This window comes from Lacerta agilis, chromosome 1 (assembly GCF_009819535.1).
Source record: "Lacerta agilis isolate rLacAgi1 chromosome 1, rLacAgi1.pri, whole genome shotgun sequence".
Lineage (NCBI taxonomy): Eukaryota > Metazoa > Chordata > Lepidosauria > Squamata > Lacertidae > Lacerta > Lacerta agilis.
The window spans coordinates 41,613,921-41,628,834 of NC_046312.1; the positions used below are offsets into that span (position 1 = coordinate 41,613,921).

The following is a 14,914-nucleotide window of genomic DNA, read 5'->3' on the forward strand; positions in this document are numbered from 1 at the left end:
CAACATATGCCTTATTCAAAAAGTAAACATGGTGCCTGCCAAGTGCTTAGAGCACCAGTTATCATAGTAAATAAAGAGCCAGATGGCAGCAGCTGTTTTGCTGCCATACAATATCCCTCCAGGGGAGATGTACCATTTTCAACAGTAGGGTGTGAAGGCAGAACTTGGAAAATAAGGCAATGATAAGCTGGTGAGTGATGATGTAGACAAAGTAGACATACCCTCCAACACTTCTCTGATGAAAATAGGGATGTCCCATTCAACAACAACAACAGTAATAATTATTATTTTATTATGCATCCCCTTCCCATCTGACTGGGTGGCTCCAGCCACTCTGGGCTGCTTCCAACATATATACAACATAATAAAACATTAAAAAAAAACTTTCCCTATACAGGGTTGCCTTCAGGTGGCTCAGGGTCAGATAACATTTCTCCAATGAAAACAGGGACATCCTAAGGAAAAGCGGGACATTCTGGGATCAAATCAGAAACCAGGACTGTTTCTGTAAATCTGGGACTTTCCCTGGAAAATAGGGCCCCTTGGATGGTCTGGGTAGAATGTGGTAATACAAAAAGGCCAGAAAAGCCTCCATATTTCCCAGTGATCAAGTTCTGGGTCCAGAAAAGTAAATAGAGATTTGGAACCAATCAATAGAGGGCACATCCAGACTTCATTTTTGTGCTGTATTTCTAGGGACAAAGGTGAAAGCTGTTTCCTAGTTCTGCTGCATCTCTCAGCAGCTTTTGATACAATCGATCATAACATCCTTCTGGACCATCTAGAGGAGCTGGGAGCTGAGGGCACTGTTATACAGTGGTTCCGCTCCTTCCTCCTAGGCCATGTCCAGAAAGTGGGGGGGGGGGGTGAGTGTTCAGACCCCTGGACCCTCACTTGTGGGGTACCTCAGGGTTCCATCCTCTCCCCCATGCTTTTTAACATCCACAAGAAGCCGCTGGGAAAGATCATCAGGGGGTTTGGGCTGGGTGTCCATCAATATGCGGATGATACACAGCTCTACCTCTCTTTTAAATCAGAACCAATGAAGGCAGTGAAGGTCCTGTGTGAGTGCCTGGAGGCGGTTGAAGGTTGAATGGTGGCTAATGGATTGAGGTTGAATCCTGACAAGACAGAAGTACTGTTCTTGGGGGACAGAGGGCAGGCTGGTGTGGAGGACTTCCTGGTACTGAATGGGGTAACTGTGCCCCTGAAGGACCAGGTGTGCAGCCTGGGAGTCATATTGGACTCACAACTGTCCCTGGAGGCACTGGTCAATTCTGTATCCACGGCAGCTGTCTACCAGTTCCATCTGGTATGCAGGCTGAGACCCTACCTGCGTGTGGATTGTCTCGCCAGAGTGGTGCATGCTCTAGTTATCTCTCGCTTGGACTACAGCAATGCGCTCTACGTGGTGCTACCTTTGAAGGTGACCTGGAAACTACAACTGATCCAGAATGCGGCAGCTAGACTGGTGACTGGGAGCAGCCGCTGAGACCTTATAACACTGGTCCTGAAAGTCCTACATTGGCTCCCCGTACGTTTCCGAGCACAATTCAAAGTGTTGGTGCCCTAAACGGCCTTGGCCCAGTATACCTGAAGGAGCGTCTCCACCCCTATCGTTTTGCCCGGACACTGAGGTCCAGTGCCCAGGGCCTTCTGGCAGTTCCCTCACAGCGAGAAGCAAAGCTACAGGGAACCAGGCAGAGGGCCTTCTTGGTAGTGGCACTGTGGAATGCCCTCCCATCAGATGTCAAAGAAATAAACATCTACCTGACATTTAGAAGACATCTGAAGGCAGCCCTGTTTAGGGAAGTTTTTAATGTGTGACATTTTAATGTATTTTTAATCTTTGTTGGAAGCCGCCCAGAGTGGGGAATCCCAGCCAGATGGGTGGGGTATGTATGTATGTATGTATGTATGTATAAATTATTATTATTATTATTATTATTATTATTATTATTATTATTATTATTTTCACAAGCTAGTTGTATGGTGCTCTGGTTGTGAAGTATTATTCTCTGCCCCACAATCCCAGGGACTACATTTCAGGCCCTGCTTTAAGTTTGAATCTCTTGGGAGGCCCTTCTGCAGGTGCCTCCCCCCCCCCCGAAGTGCCTTTTCAGTGGTGGCACCCCAGTTATGGAATGCCCTCTACTGAGAAGCTTGCTTTGTGTTCATACTGTGTGATCTGTATGCATGTCACTGAATGCATATTGACACAAGTGCCAGGTAGACACCTTCTTATTATTCCAGGCTTTTAAGAATGTGCTGCTTAGACATTTTATCCTCTGTCGCTGGCTTTATTCTGATATTGTATTGTACTGCTTTTATTTTGCTCTAGATTTTAGGTATTGTTCTGCTTCATGGTTTTAACTTTCACTGTAAATTGCCCAGGTAACTTCAGTTACTGGGCGGAAAAGAAGTGTAGTAAACAAACAAACAAAAAAACTGCCCACCACCCCATTCAACACACACACACACACACACTCTTCATATACACTATTCTTATATGAAGAGAAGGGTGGCGAACGGAATAGCCGGAACATATGAGGAAATTAGCATTTCCATCCTAGTAAGAAGAAAATTAGGCTTTCCTTCCTGCTTTCCTTCCTGCTGCCTATCTGCAAGCTCCCAACATAACCTCTTGTCTGCCTATTAACTGGCTCTGTCAATGACATCCGAAACCTCTCCTGGCAAGGGGGAGAAGTAATTTTATTACTGAAAGCAAAGCAGAGCTGCTGGGCTTCTCCAAGATCTAATTGAATTAAAAGGATGAGATGATGAATGAAATAGCTTGTACTCAGAGGAAAAACAATTGCAGCTTACAGGAATTCATGTAACTGTATGAACTCAAGTCTTTTCAGAAGCCTGTAACCTCAACTGCACAGCGTTGTCAAGCAACACCATTCACACTAACTTCTAGAAGTTACCAGGGGAAATCTCTGTTTTCTGGTACATATCCTGGAAAAAATGTCCTCTCTGGCTTGCCTTCTGGCGACATGTTGGGGGGCGGCTTTTTAAAACTTTCCTTGCGCCCCAAGGCACCCAAGCCACAAAGTTCTCAGGAGCACAATAAATCAAACTTACACAGAATGTTTGGTTTATGGGTTCAAATACCTGTAGGCCAGAACTTTATTGGTTACAGATGTGAGTGGTTCGGCTTAGGCATTGGGGTGAAGCCAGGCTGTATCTTGACTCCTGCCATCTACAGGGAGTCTACAGAAGGGTAAACCACCAATACAGGGTGCCCTATAACCTACATCAGATAGTGGCATCCCGAGGGGTCCCCGTAAGTAATGAAACTGGAATGAAACCAGTTTCTACAGAAGCACTTTTCAAGTGCAAAATCTAGATCCAGACGGAGTGTGGACTATACAGAAGAAACCAGTATTCACTCTCCATTGATTCCAGAATGAAATGTTGTGTGCATGAACCTAAGAATCACTGTGTGTTGCAAGTGGATAAAAGTGTACCAACTTTAATTAGTGAAGCGCTGAAAGGCGGGATTGTTCTCTCTACGTCAACTGATAACATGCCAATGTTACTGATTTCTGATTGAAAAAGAATCTGTCGCTCTTCCCTCATAGACCGCAAAGGCTGTTATACTTGTCTGGAATGAGAGCAGATCTTCTTACCCCTTTCTTTTTCTGTGTCAGAAAAGGTTACAAGGAGGGAGAAGTGGAAGAACCGTGCTTCCCATGCTACCACATTCTACAAAACAGTTGGTATAACACCAGATGAGGTAGCTGCGAGAAGAATCTCATTTCCCCAGCCCCAAAACACAATACTTTGATTCAGGGCTGTGAACGTGAGCTAATACAGTATTTGCATCAGGAATACCATCCAAAGGGAAGGCATTTGGTCCCTGAGCAACAAAGACTTACCGTACATATTTGCTGCCATAGAGGCTACAATAAAGGAAGGAAGTGATACGCAGACACAATCAAATAACTTGCTCTTCTGCAATAAGAACATAACACACAGTCCTCGTATTGCTTAATACGCTGGCTGCCTATTTGGCGCTACCTTAATTAGAAGTAACTCACCATTAGAGGAACAGTCTAGACCAAATGTAATATTGTCGACTGCAATGTCAGCTTGCGAATTCCAGCCCCAAGTGGCCCGGATCTGCAACTGAAAGCTATTTACCAAAGAAGATTTTTGGAGAAGAAGACAAAGAGAATATATATATTAAAATAAACACCTGAATTGATTTTGCAAACAAGAAAGCAGATTATTCCTTTAGGGCTATCAAACATTGTATGACAACAAGCAACTTGCAAACAGAAATAACAGAAACACAACCTAGAAATAATCAGTATTACTGAAAAATTAAGCATGTTTCATACATTGCTGCATTCCATAGGTCCCAATCAGAACAATAAAGCAGTAAGTAAACTAAGACTCAGAAAATGTAACTGAATATATTGCTATAAAACAGAGCCCTGAATTTTCCTGCCCCAAACTAAGGGTCAACAGTTATCAGATCAGTCAAGGAGCCATCCCTGAAAAAGACTTAGAATTAGCACTCTGACATGTTCACATTTGAAGTAATTCTAATTAACACACAGTTGGGATTCAATAGCTGCTAAAGAGCAACGATAGCAGCAGCCATAGTCTTAACACATGAGCCACACATTCTCTTGCTAATGCATTGAATAAAAACACCATTGTACAATCTGCTAATTCAGGATGGCTAAAAATAGGTTCCATTCCTAAAGGATAAAGCTGAGCAGTTTTTGTTTTTGTTTTAAAGAATTGTAACTAAACATACATCCATAAGAATATAGTACTCTGGGATAATATGAAAAGTACATGTCACACCAGGAAATTATCTGCTGCTGCTGCTGAAACCCAGTATGATTTATGAGGGAAAATTGTATATTAGGAAAAACAAGTGTTGCTTAATGTCTTATTCAGCTAGCAAACAGTCTTGTTCTAAACAGATTGGGAAAATCTAAAAATATTCAAATTAGAGTGAAGCTCAGCAAGGCCAAATTGCTAGGACTTCATCTGTGAAAAAGCAGTCCATAAATAAAATCTGACAACCCAGAACATCTAACAAGTAATAGATTAAAATGCAAGATCAAGAAGCATATCTTAATATGATTGAATATATTTATGAAAGGTGCTTTACGGTGGGGTTTTAATCTCATGCTTCAATGGTCAGCAGGCATTGGAAAGGGTTTTTTGTGGTTGGTGGGGGAGACTTGGATTGGGACCTCCCCCTTCCCTCAATCTCTACAGTTTAGGGCTCCTTATAAAATGATTAACATTACAAATACCAAAATAGGAAAAACAACAACACTGAACTATACAACAGCTGAACCAAAGCAGGGGGCATTTTTACCAAACATTTTCAGTCAACATTTTAATTCCCAGAGAAAAAGCATTCTCGCTTTTGGGTAGCACCAAAAGTATGGTGCTGGAAGTCAAGAGGAAGAGGTAACATGTTGCTATTGCCTTGGAATGTAACCCTTCGTTGGGAATGAGACCAATGAGACCCAGTGATAATAATCAGCTGACAGAGAGCATGACTCAGGTTCCCATGGCAGTGGGAGTGCGTTCCTTCCCTCTCTGCTTCAGAGTGAGGGCATCCAAGGGTCTTTTCTTTCCTTCATATAGCTACACCTTCTGGATCCAAGGTGCCATGCTACACACACACACACACACACACACACACACACACACACCAAAAACAAAGCAAAGCAAAGCAAAACATGTCCCCCAATTAGCTGGCATAATGCTGTGGGGATGAAGATGCCTTTTCAAAAGTGGCACTGCAGAGTAGTAGCAATAGGGAAGACAGTAACACCTCATAGGCACAGAGAAACAGAAAAAAACCCCAATATGGCTTGTGGGGGCAAATGCCCTCTCTGCGCTCCAATTCTTTTAGGGGGTGAAAATTTGGCAAAGCCCTTATATAAAACACTATGTAACATGCCATATTGTCCTAGTCCAGGTCATTTAATGTCAACTCAGACATGCAGGCCTTACAGTGCTTCCAGGAAATGATTACCCGGTAGGTTTGGACTGTCATGGAGCTTCAGGTGAAGAGTGTTTCACAGCCATGCCCACCTCCAGGAAACACCATTCCATTTCTCCTTCCTCTGGTTTTCATCCTCAACATTCTGTGACCACTGAATGCGCACAGTTCTCATTTGGCTGTTTGGGATTCATCCCTCAACACGGTACCTCCCAATTATTTTTCTACTTCTGCCAAATTGGGTGCTTCTCCAAGCACCCCGATACCTCCCCTCTTGTGCATAAAAGGAGTGCCATTTGGGCTACAGAGGCAACTACACTCAGGCTTGAACTATGGGATGGAGGGAATGGTGATTGTGTAGATTTCTTCCATAAGGATACTCAGAAATGGGTGGCAGGGATGGGCAGCAAAAGAAGACAGGAATTTTGATCTGGGATGAATAAGAATTCAGGAACTTTAATCTGAAGCAGGCTTTTACAAGCCTAAACTTTGTATGCTCAGAATAACTTCACCAGTACAGTCATACCTCAGAAGTTGAACAGAATCTGTTCCGGAAGTCTGTTCAATTTCCGAAACGTTCGACTTTCAAAGCGTGGCTACTGATTGGTTGCAGGAAGCTCCCACAGCCAATCGGAAACAATAGAAGCCCCGTTAGATGGTTGGCTTCCGAAAGAACGTTCAAAAACCGGAACACCCATTTCTGGTTTTCAATCGTTCGGGAGTCAAAATGTTTGACTCCCAAGCTGTTCGAGAGCAGAGGTATGACTGTTTGCCTAGATGTATTATTCTAGTCCAAAGATCTCTAACTTGAAACAGTTCAACCTTTTCTGCTTTGTTGTCCCTTATGCCTGGAACGTCTTCCCAGAGCAATATGAACTTCCTCTCCCTCTCTTCCCTCAAAGCCCTACTGAAAACCCACATTTTGGGGGGGGGGGTGAAGCTATGCAGCCCCATCAACCTCGCAAAGCCTAAGAGCTTATCCACACTTCTTCTTGCCCCACTGCTTTCCCCTGAGGGAAAACCATTCTTTAGCACTCAACTGGAGCAATTGGCAATCCACAGTTTCTCCAGATTGCCGTTGGTTCTGATCTAGCTTTAAAGAGTGGGGTTTCCCTTGGAAAGGAATGTGGCAAGGGGAAAACCACTCAGACCCATGCTTTCTAGGCACAGCACATGCAGAAGAGTGGACAAGCCCTGTAACTCAACTGAAGGAACACAGATCCTCTGTTTATCCCCATCTTCATCTTCTTCCTCTCCTTCTATGAACTTCTGACTGCTAGATTTTAGATTGCAACCTTCACAGGGCAGGAACCTGTCCTTTTGTTATTACTTTATCAAGTGTCATGCATACTGATGGTACAATATTATCTATATATCATTTTATGCTCTATTAGTGAAGAATACTACTGATGTTGTACTTACTAGTTTTGAAGTCTTGGCATTTCCAAGGTTATAAGATACCAGTGATCACTCCAGCTCCCTGTTCTTTCCCACAACAGCAACGTAGCACCAATTCCGTCTCCTTCTTCTTGGACAATGAGTGAGATGGTGCCATTGTAATTGCCAAAAATGTAGGCTGAGAATTGGAGCTAAAGAGGAGTTTGATGACAAAATGAAGAGACAGATAACAGTTGTCAAGGAGGCTCTTTCTGATATATATTTGAAGATGACAGGCTAGGTTCATATATACTAAAATTCCTGATACACAGTGGTCCTATCGCCACAGATGCATGGAGGAAGCAATGTATAAGCTGGCATGATTACTCAAATTCTTGGCGGTGGGTTAGGAAGTATGAAGAATATGGAATCCCACTCTCATGCTGTGTACCCTGGCTGCAGCCACACAGAGGAAGTAAAGGAAAGTATATGTTGAGAGGACTATCCATCTTTCTGAGTTTGAAATCATATTTTTTTTTTTTTACTTTCCTACCACATGCAAATTACTCAGGAATTACTCAGGGATTAGCTTACTTTCCCTACCAGGTGTAGCCAAGTATGAAAACCCCTCAAAAACAATGTTTATTTATCAGGTCAGTAGGTGTAGCTGGTTGTCCAGAATGAAGACATCATGGCTTCCATCACATATCAAATGGAGATTGAATCAGGGGCTCCAGATAGAACCGTCACACCCAGTTTTAATTTAATAAAACAAATATTTTTTAAAAAAAAAAGTAAAAAGAAAGAAAAGAAAATGGGGCTTGCGTCATTAAAAGTTCCTTCAAAGTACAGATTAATTGAAGAAGGATAAAGGGAAACATACCTGGGAGGCTCCATTTGCAAGACTGACTGGGAGTCTAGGACTATATTCCCAGGCAACACCATCTGTGTGCTCGCTGTCTACACGCAGATACAAAAAGTGACCTGGAAAATAAATTGCAACTGGATTTCAGTGGCGGATTTGCAGATGTGCAGTGGTGGAACGCTCAGCAAATGAGACCCAGGTTTAATAATAATCTGTTTGTGGAGCCAACAGGTTCTAGAATGTATTTGTTGGAGGCCACCCAGTGTGGCCGGGGAGACCCGGCCAGATGGGCGGGGTATAAATAATAAATTATTATTATTATTATTATTATTATTATTATTATTATTATTATTATCACCATGCATGATCTACAGTGCACTGCATACCTCTCAGTCACCATCTCCATACCTCACAGTCACCATCACATCTCTACAGCAATTTATTTGGAAGAGAGGAAAGCTCAATGCGCTCCTCCCAAAATCTTTGCAGTCCCCCACTTGTTGCACACTAATGGTTTTTTATGTGGATCTTGGTCCTTCATTTACACACACACACACACACACACACACACACACTTGCTCAAATGTCTTGAATTATTTCTGCTGAAAGCAATGAGCTACTTTACATGTTGTGAAGAACTGGCAAGAGAGAAAATGTGATTAATTCACACTTCTTCTCCTGACACTTTGGGGTTTGCTGCTTAAGGGAGATGTGCATGTCTCTCATGGGTTGATGTGTACTCTCTCAAGGCAGGGGCTAAGTGTCCCTCTATTGACACTTCTTTAGAACAACCTTGTGCTCTGGGCTAAACTAGAAAATGGCAGATATGGAACAAACCTCTGGTAGCATGTAAGGCAGATGCTCCAAAGGGGTCTTCAGGCATCTTTGAAAAGCCATGAATAGACCATGAAAAATTCACATTGCCACCCAATGTCCAGCCACAGGGACCTTCCTCAAAAGAACAATGTGCGCCCTCTGGTAGATGGTCTGCAAGAAAAAGATTGGTGGTAGGAAGGAAAACATAAATCTCAGTAAGAAGAGAAACAGGGTGAGTACCAGTTAATTAACTATACCTTCTCTTGTTGAGTTTGGTTAGAAAAGAACAGCAAGCATGGGAAACAATTGCACCAAGCGTTATGTAAGTTTTCATGTCATCTCATTCAATGTACAGTGCCATGACACCTCCCCTTAACAACAATGATATAAATAATAATTTTCATTATATACCACTGTCTTGCATTAGGCAAGGCCCCCCAAGGCAGATTAGAACCAAACAAGAATATTAAATACATTTCATGATCACAATAATATAACTTTTAAAAAACCATAGTTGAGTGGTCTTGATTACTATCACTGTGGTAGGGGGAGCCAGCATCAGATCACCTGATCAGGAGTCAATAGCCTAATCTCCAGGGTCCTGGCAGGAGGAAGCTAGGACTGATTGGACCTGAGCCACCTCATGATGGCTCTCCCCTTGCTGGGGAGAAATACTCTGGTCCTGGATATAAGGGCTGTTTTGTGAGGTAGAGAGGACTTCAGCTACTCTGTGGACTTGTGGTTGCATGATCTGAGGGGACCAAGCCAAGGAATCACTGCTTTCATCTTATTCAAGCTATTTTTGTCTTGCTGCCTTTAGGGGACTTTAGGGGACTTTAGTAAGACAGGAGTCAGCAAGTGAGCTCAAAATATTCATGCAACCCAGCTGGCAAGTAGGAAGCCATGGACAGAAAAGTGTAAGGGAAATAGATCCATATTCACCACAGATGGATCCACCTTCTTCTTCGATGAGGCAACTGGTACTGAAATCACAGACCTGAAGTTTGCTGACACAGCCCTCTTGTGGGCATAGGGCAGTGGAACCCTTCTCGTATTGGGAAATATGTGGAACTCCTTTGCCTGAAGGGAAGGAAAAAACATACACCTGAGTATCAAAGAACAATGCTGATTTAAAACATAATTGTTCCATTATGAGCTCCTTTCCCCCTTGGTCACAAGAGTATGGAAGAAGATGGCAAAGATACAGCGAGCAATAAACAGAAGAGTGAGTTCTTGAAAGCAGCATGAACTGATCAGTTAAGAATTCTTTATTTTATTTTAAATACTGGTATTCCACCTTTCGACTACATCTAGATCTCCAAAGATGTACATATCCAGAGGCAGAGTTTATTTTTACGTATAAAGGGGTAGCTTTTATGTTGTGAACTGCCCTGAGTTCTGCGGGTATAGGGCGGTATACAAATTTAATAAATAATAATAAAAACAACAACTGTTGCTTGCTTGCTAAAGTAAATCTACAAAAAGGAGTGGGCCTGAATTTTAGGCATGGATTTGCTGGGGTATGGCTCTCTCTCAGACTATTGAAACACCATCAATAAATATATCCGTAATGAAAACAGACAGATCTAATATTGATGAGAAACAAATACTAGGACATATTATACTTTTTGCCACCCTCTGCACCAGATCTGAACAGGACTGAAATTTATTTGAGAAGTTGTTGAAAAGCGCCGCCAGGAGCAATTAAACTGTGACGACTGGTTCACACATGGGAGCAATCACTTAATGCTGTGGTTCTCAAAGGGTGTGGTGTGCCACACTGATGTTGCAGGAGAGGAGAGCAAGTGTGGCAGGAAGATTCAAGGACCATCAAAGAAACATTTAGACATTTCAGTGTAGTGTAGCATAGTATCAAAACAATGTTTTATATATACAGCCAGTATCCACACCTCTTTTCAAGAGCATTGGCTATTATTGTACAGTTCTCCACAACATCTTGTTGTGAACAGGGATTTTCAACTCTGACAAATATGAAAGATCAGAAAAGAGAAAGGTGAGAGTTTGTCTCAAATTAGGCTAAATATAAATGAGATTACCTGGCAAAAGCAAGTTCACACCTCTCATTGAAGTACTTAAGGTACTTACCTAAGAGGCTAATTTATAATTATATTTTGGGAATGATTCACATTCTCGTGTAGCTGCATTGCTTTATCCTTTCTGGGTGTCCCGCAATCGTATTATAAAGTAGTAGTGTTCTGTGTTATAAATCAAGCACTGCTAGGATTTTTTTCTTTTTGTTTCTCAATGTATTTCTTATCAATACAGTGGTACCTTGGTTCTCAAACGCTTTGGTTCCCAAACACCGAAAACCTGAAAGTAAGTGTTCCGGTTTTTGAATGATTTTCGGAAGCTGAACATCCAATGCTGCTGTCAGCTATTGTTTCCAGGGCGCCTGCACCAATCAGAAGCATCGCCTTGGTTTTCAAACATTTTGGAAGTCAAACGGACTTCTGGAACGGATTATGTTTGAGAACCAAGGTACCGCTGTATTTGGTGCTTTTGTTTTTGCTTATTTTGCGTTTTTGTTTTTGAGGCTTTTTCGGTTAATTTGTTTTTGTGACTGTGTGGAACCCAGTTCAGCTACTGATTGGTTGATTGTGTGACTGCGGAAATGGAAAAAAGCCCCCCATCCAAACAATGACTATCATCAGTGCAGATAAGAAAAAAAATAATTTCAATTTTAATCATCTATAATACTGTCTTATTTATTTTATAGTACAGTACATTGATTATTGCTTTCATTTTATGGGGTTGGCACTGGAATGGGTTAATCCGTTTTGCATTACTTTCTATGGGACAGCACGCCTTGGTTTTGGAACGGACTTCCAGAATGGATTAAGTTTGAGAATCAAGGTACCACTGTGAAAAAAATTGGCATGGCGAGAGCAATCCCCCCCCCAAAAAAAGAGTGGCTTTGAGAAAAGTTTGAGAACCACTGGCTTAATGCAATGGTTAAAAGAGTGAGCCTTCAAGTTTGCAACATCCCTCTTTCTGGTGTTACCAAGGAAGACAGTGGGCTCATCCATGCTTCACTTTGCCCTGGGAAAACCTGAGGTTTAGCGTTGAATCGAACAAATGGCAATCAGGTTTCCAACAGCAGGGCAAAGGCAAAACTGCTCAAACCTGTGCCTACATAGCATGGTAAAAGGAACCCCTGACCATTAGGTCCAGTTGTGTCTGACTCTGGGGTTGCGGCGCTCATCTCGCGTTACTGGCCGAGGGAGCCGGCGTACAGCTTCTGGGTCATGTGGCTGGCATGACTAAGCTGCTTCTGGTGAACCAGAGCACCGCACGGAAACACCGTTTACCTTCCCGCCAGAGCGGTACCTATTTATCTATTTGCACTTTGACGTGCTTTCGAACTGCTAGGTTGGCAGGAGCAGGGACCGAGCAACGGGAGCTCACCCCGTCATCGGGATTCGAACCCCCGACCTTCTGATCAGCAAGCCCTAGGCTCTGTGGTTTAACCCACAGCGCCACCCACGTCCCCAGAACAAGTGGCAAATTGCTCAGACCCGTGTTTTCTAGGTACAGGACAAGTAGAAGTGTCAGAAAGCTGCAGAACATTCTGCCCATTTGCTTGAGGGCTGTTCTGTAGCTTTCTGTTTCTCCATTGTAAGTCATGTGGAAGACATTCTTTTGGATAGACAGCAAATTATTTAAGATTCAGAAAATAAGTCAGTCTTAGAAGTCCGGTATCCAGAAAGCACAGATGTGACCTTTGCAGGCAATGGATTTACCACTGCTTTACAGGATTAGGTTTTCTTGGGGGCAGCAGTTTGGTTATCAATAGGCAAAATTTATTGCCCTCTTTTTCAAGTCTCCCTTCAACCTGCCGCCATATATCTTTGTATTTGCATTATACTCCAATTCAAAGGCATGTTGATAAATTATCCAGTATGGCTTAAATCGTTTAAGTTTCTTTTCCCTTTGTATATTTTTCACTAGATATTTTTTCTGCCCTAAGTATGTGAAAGCACCTGACATGTACGAATAATTAATCCCTTACATTATTGATATTTTTTTAACAAACAAACAAAAAAAGCAGGAAAGGAGTTTGAGAAGGACAATAAAAATCATTTACAAAATATAATGAACAAAAATGCATTTATATTCTGAAGTTAGTGCAATAAAATCATGTTTGGTTGCCCTATATTTATTGAGTGTGGTGGTTTAAAATTTAAATACTGCTTTGACCCTAAAATGCTGCTTATGTGTGATTTAATATGAAAAGTGTATATGTATCTGCTTATATAGTTATGTAGCAACTGCACCATTCTGACATATGAACATTTTTAGTCCAATTGAAAAACTTTTAAAGTTTTTAAAAGTGTATTTTTTACATAACATTTATTTAAGGGAAAAAAATTGTTTTTAAGGGATCCTCATGTTCCAAAGGTATTTACTCCACTGCTTGCTGTTGAGTCTCATGCTGGAAGCATTGCTAATCCTGGGCTTTTGTGATCATGCAAAGCAAATATCCTGACTTTCCAGAGCTGAGTGGCAATATAAGACACACCATGAAAGCAATTTCTGAGATGCAAAGAGCCCAGTGCCAAAAGCCCAGAACTCTTTTCTTCACAGCTTGAATACAGCAAAGTGATCTCAAAGGGCCTTTCCATTTCTCCAACTGAACCGACCAGCACTTTCCACTTCACCCTGCAAAAACCAAAGGAGTTGTCATGATCAAATAATGCTTCACATTTATATGGCATTTTGGAGTGGTCAAAGTAATTCACACACTTCAGGGTTGGGAAGAAGGTAGATTGGGATCTACTGGTAGATCCAAGGCTGCTGAAACAATGCAAGTTGATCACTGTTTAAAATATTTTGCTTGACTAACTATATAACAGTACCCATCAGGCAAGAAGAACTCAAGGCAATCAACAAGTTAAGCTTAGCAGATTTGATAAAAATAACAATGGCTGTGATCTTCCCCAGTGGGAGACAGATCTGATACAAATTTAAGGATAACCTAAGCAAGGGGAGGGTTCTCAAATGCCTATCAAGTAACCACACCCACATTTATTGATGGCAGGATCAATTCTAGACTCAATCTAGAATAAAAGCAGCGTGCTGAGCTTCAGCATTAATGATTCCATATTGAGAGGAAAAAAATACTTTTTTGTGCTGTGGATGGAATAGTATATATGCAGCCTAAGACCCATGACATATTTGTGATATTGTTCTCAGCTTAAATCTTGCCCAACCTTTTACACTTCAAATTACTGTATACCGGTTAAATATACATATGCATACTTGATCTTCCATTACTTAAATGCCAACACATTTTTTGCTTTTGCACATTGCCCAGCCCACCAGTTCTGATTCATCATTGTATCACTTGTGTCATGGTGCACAGTAGCCAGAAACCTGCAGCACTGAGTCACTCCTCATTACCGACACTGCAAATTGTAGCGCAGCATCCAAGCTGCCTTAAAAATTTAATCATGGGTACATTATGTCTGATGTGCAATCACAGCACTACATCTAGTCAGCCCTAGCAGCATCTAGTAATATATTTTTCTCTACAATGTAACATGTATAGCATATTGCCGAGAATATGAAATTGTGAGAGGCAGCTTTGCATATACATAAAAATATAAGCCTGTCGTCAGGCTCTGCAGTTTGTGCAGCTGCCAATAAGTGGACATCCTAACTGCAATGTGATGAACACCAGGCAGGGAGGCAGGTGAGCAAAGAAGCAGGGTGGGTATTAGGAGGCCCAGGCAAGCTGCTTCACAGAAGGTGAAGGTGTTTCACACAGCGGTTTAGCAAGTTTCCTCCCCTGCATTAAATGTGCCTACAGCAAGGAGGGAAGGAGATTCACACAGCAGCTTGGCAAGCTG

At 42.0% G+C, this 14,914-nt stretch overlaps 1 protein-coding gene across 2 annotated transcripts in view; it reads right to left on the bottom strand.

The window, feature by feature from the left end:
- The window catches only part of LTK (leukocyte receptor tyrosine kinase), a 94,625-nt gene that overhangs the window by 33,757 nt on the left and 45,954 nt on the right, over positions 1-14,914 (bottom strand). For both annotated transcript variants that reach the window (XM_033145642.1, XM_033145641.1), the window contains 6 exons: positions 13,585-13,724; positions 9,987-10,124; positions 9,066-9,215; positions 8,247-8,347; positions 7,409-7,575; positions 4,047-4,141 (listed from right to left, as the gene is read on the bottom strand). In XM_033145642.1, coding sequence (XP_033001533.1) covers positions 4,047-4,141; positions 7,409-7,575; positions 8,247-8,347; positions 9,066-9,215; positions 9,987-10,124; positions 13,585-13,724 — 791 coding nt within the window. The remainder of the gene's footprint in view (positions 1-4,046; positions 4,142-7,408; positions 7,576-8,246; positions 8,348-9,065; positions 9,216-9,986; positions 10,125-13,584; positions 13,725-14,914) is intronic.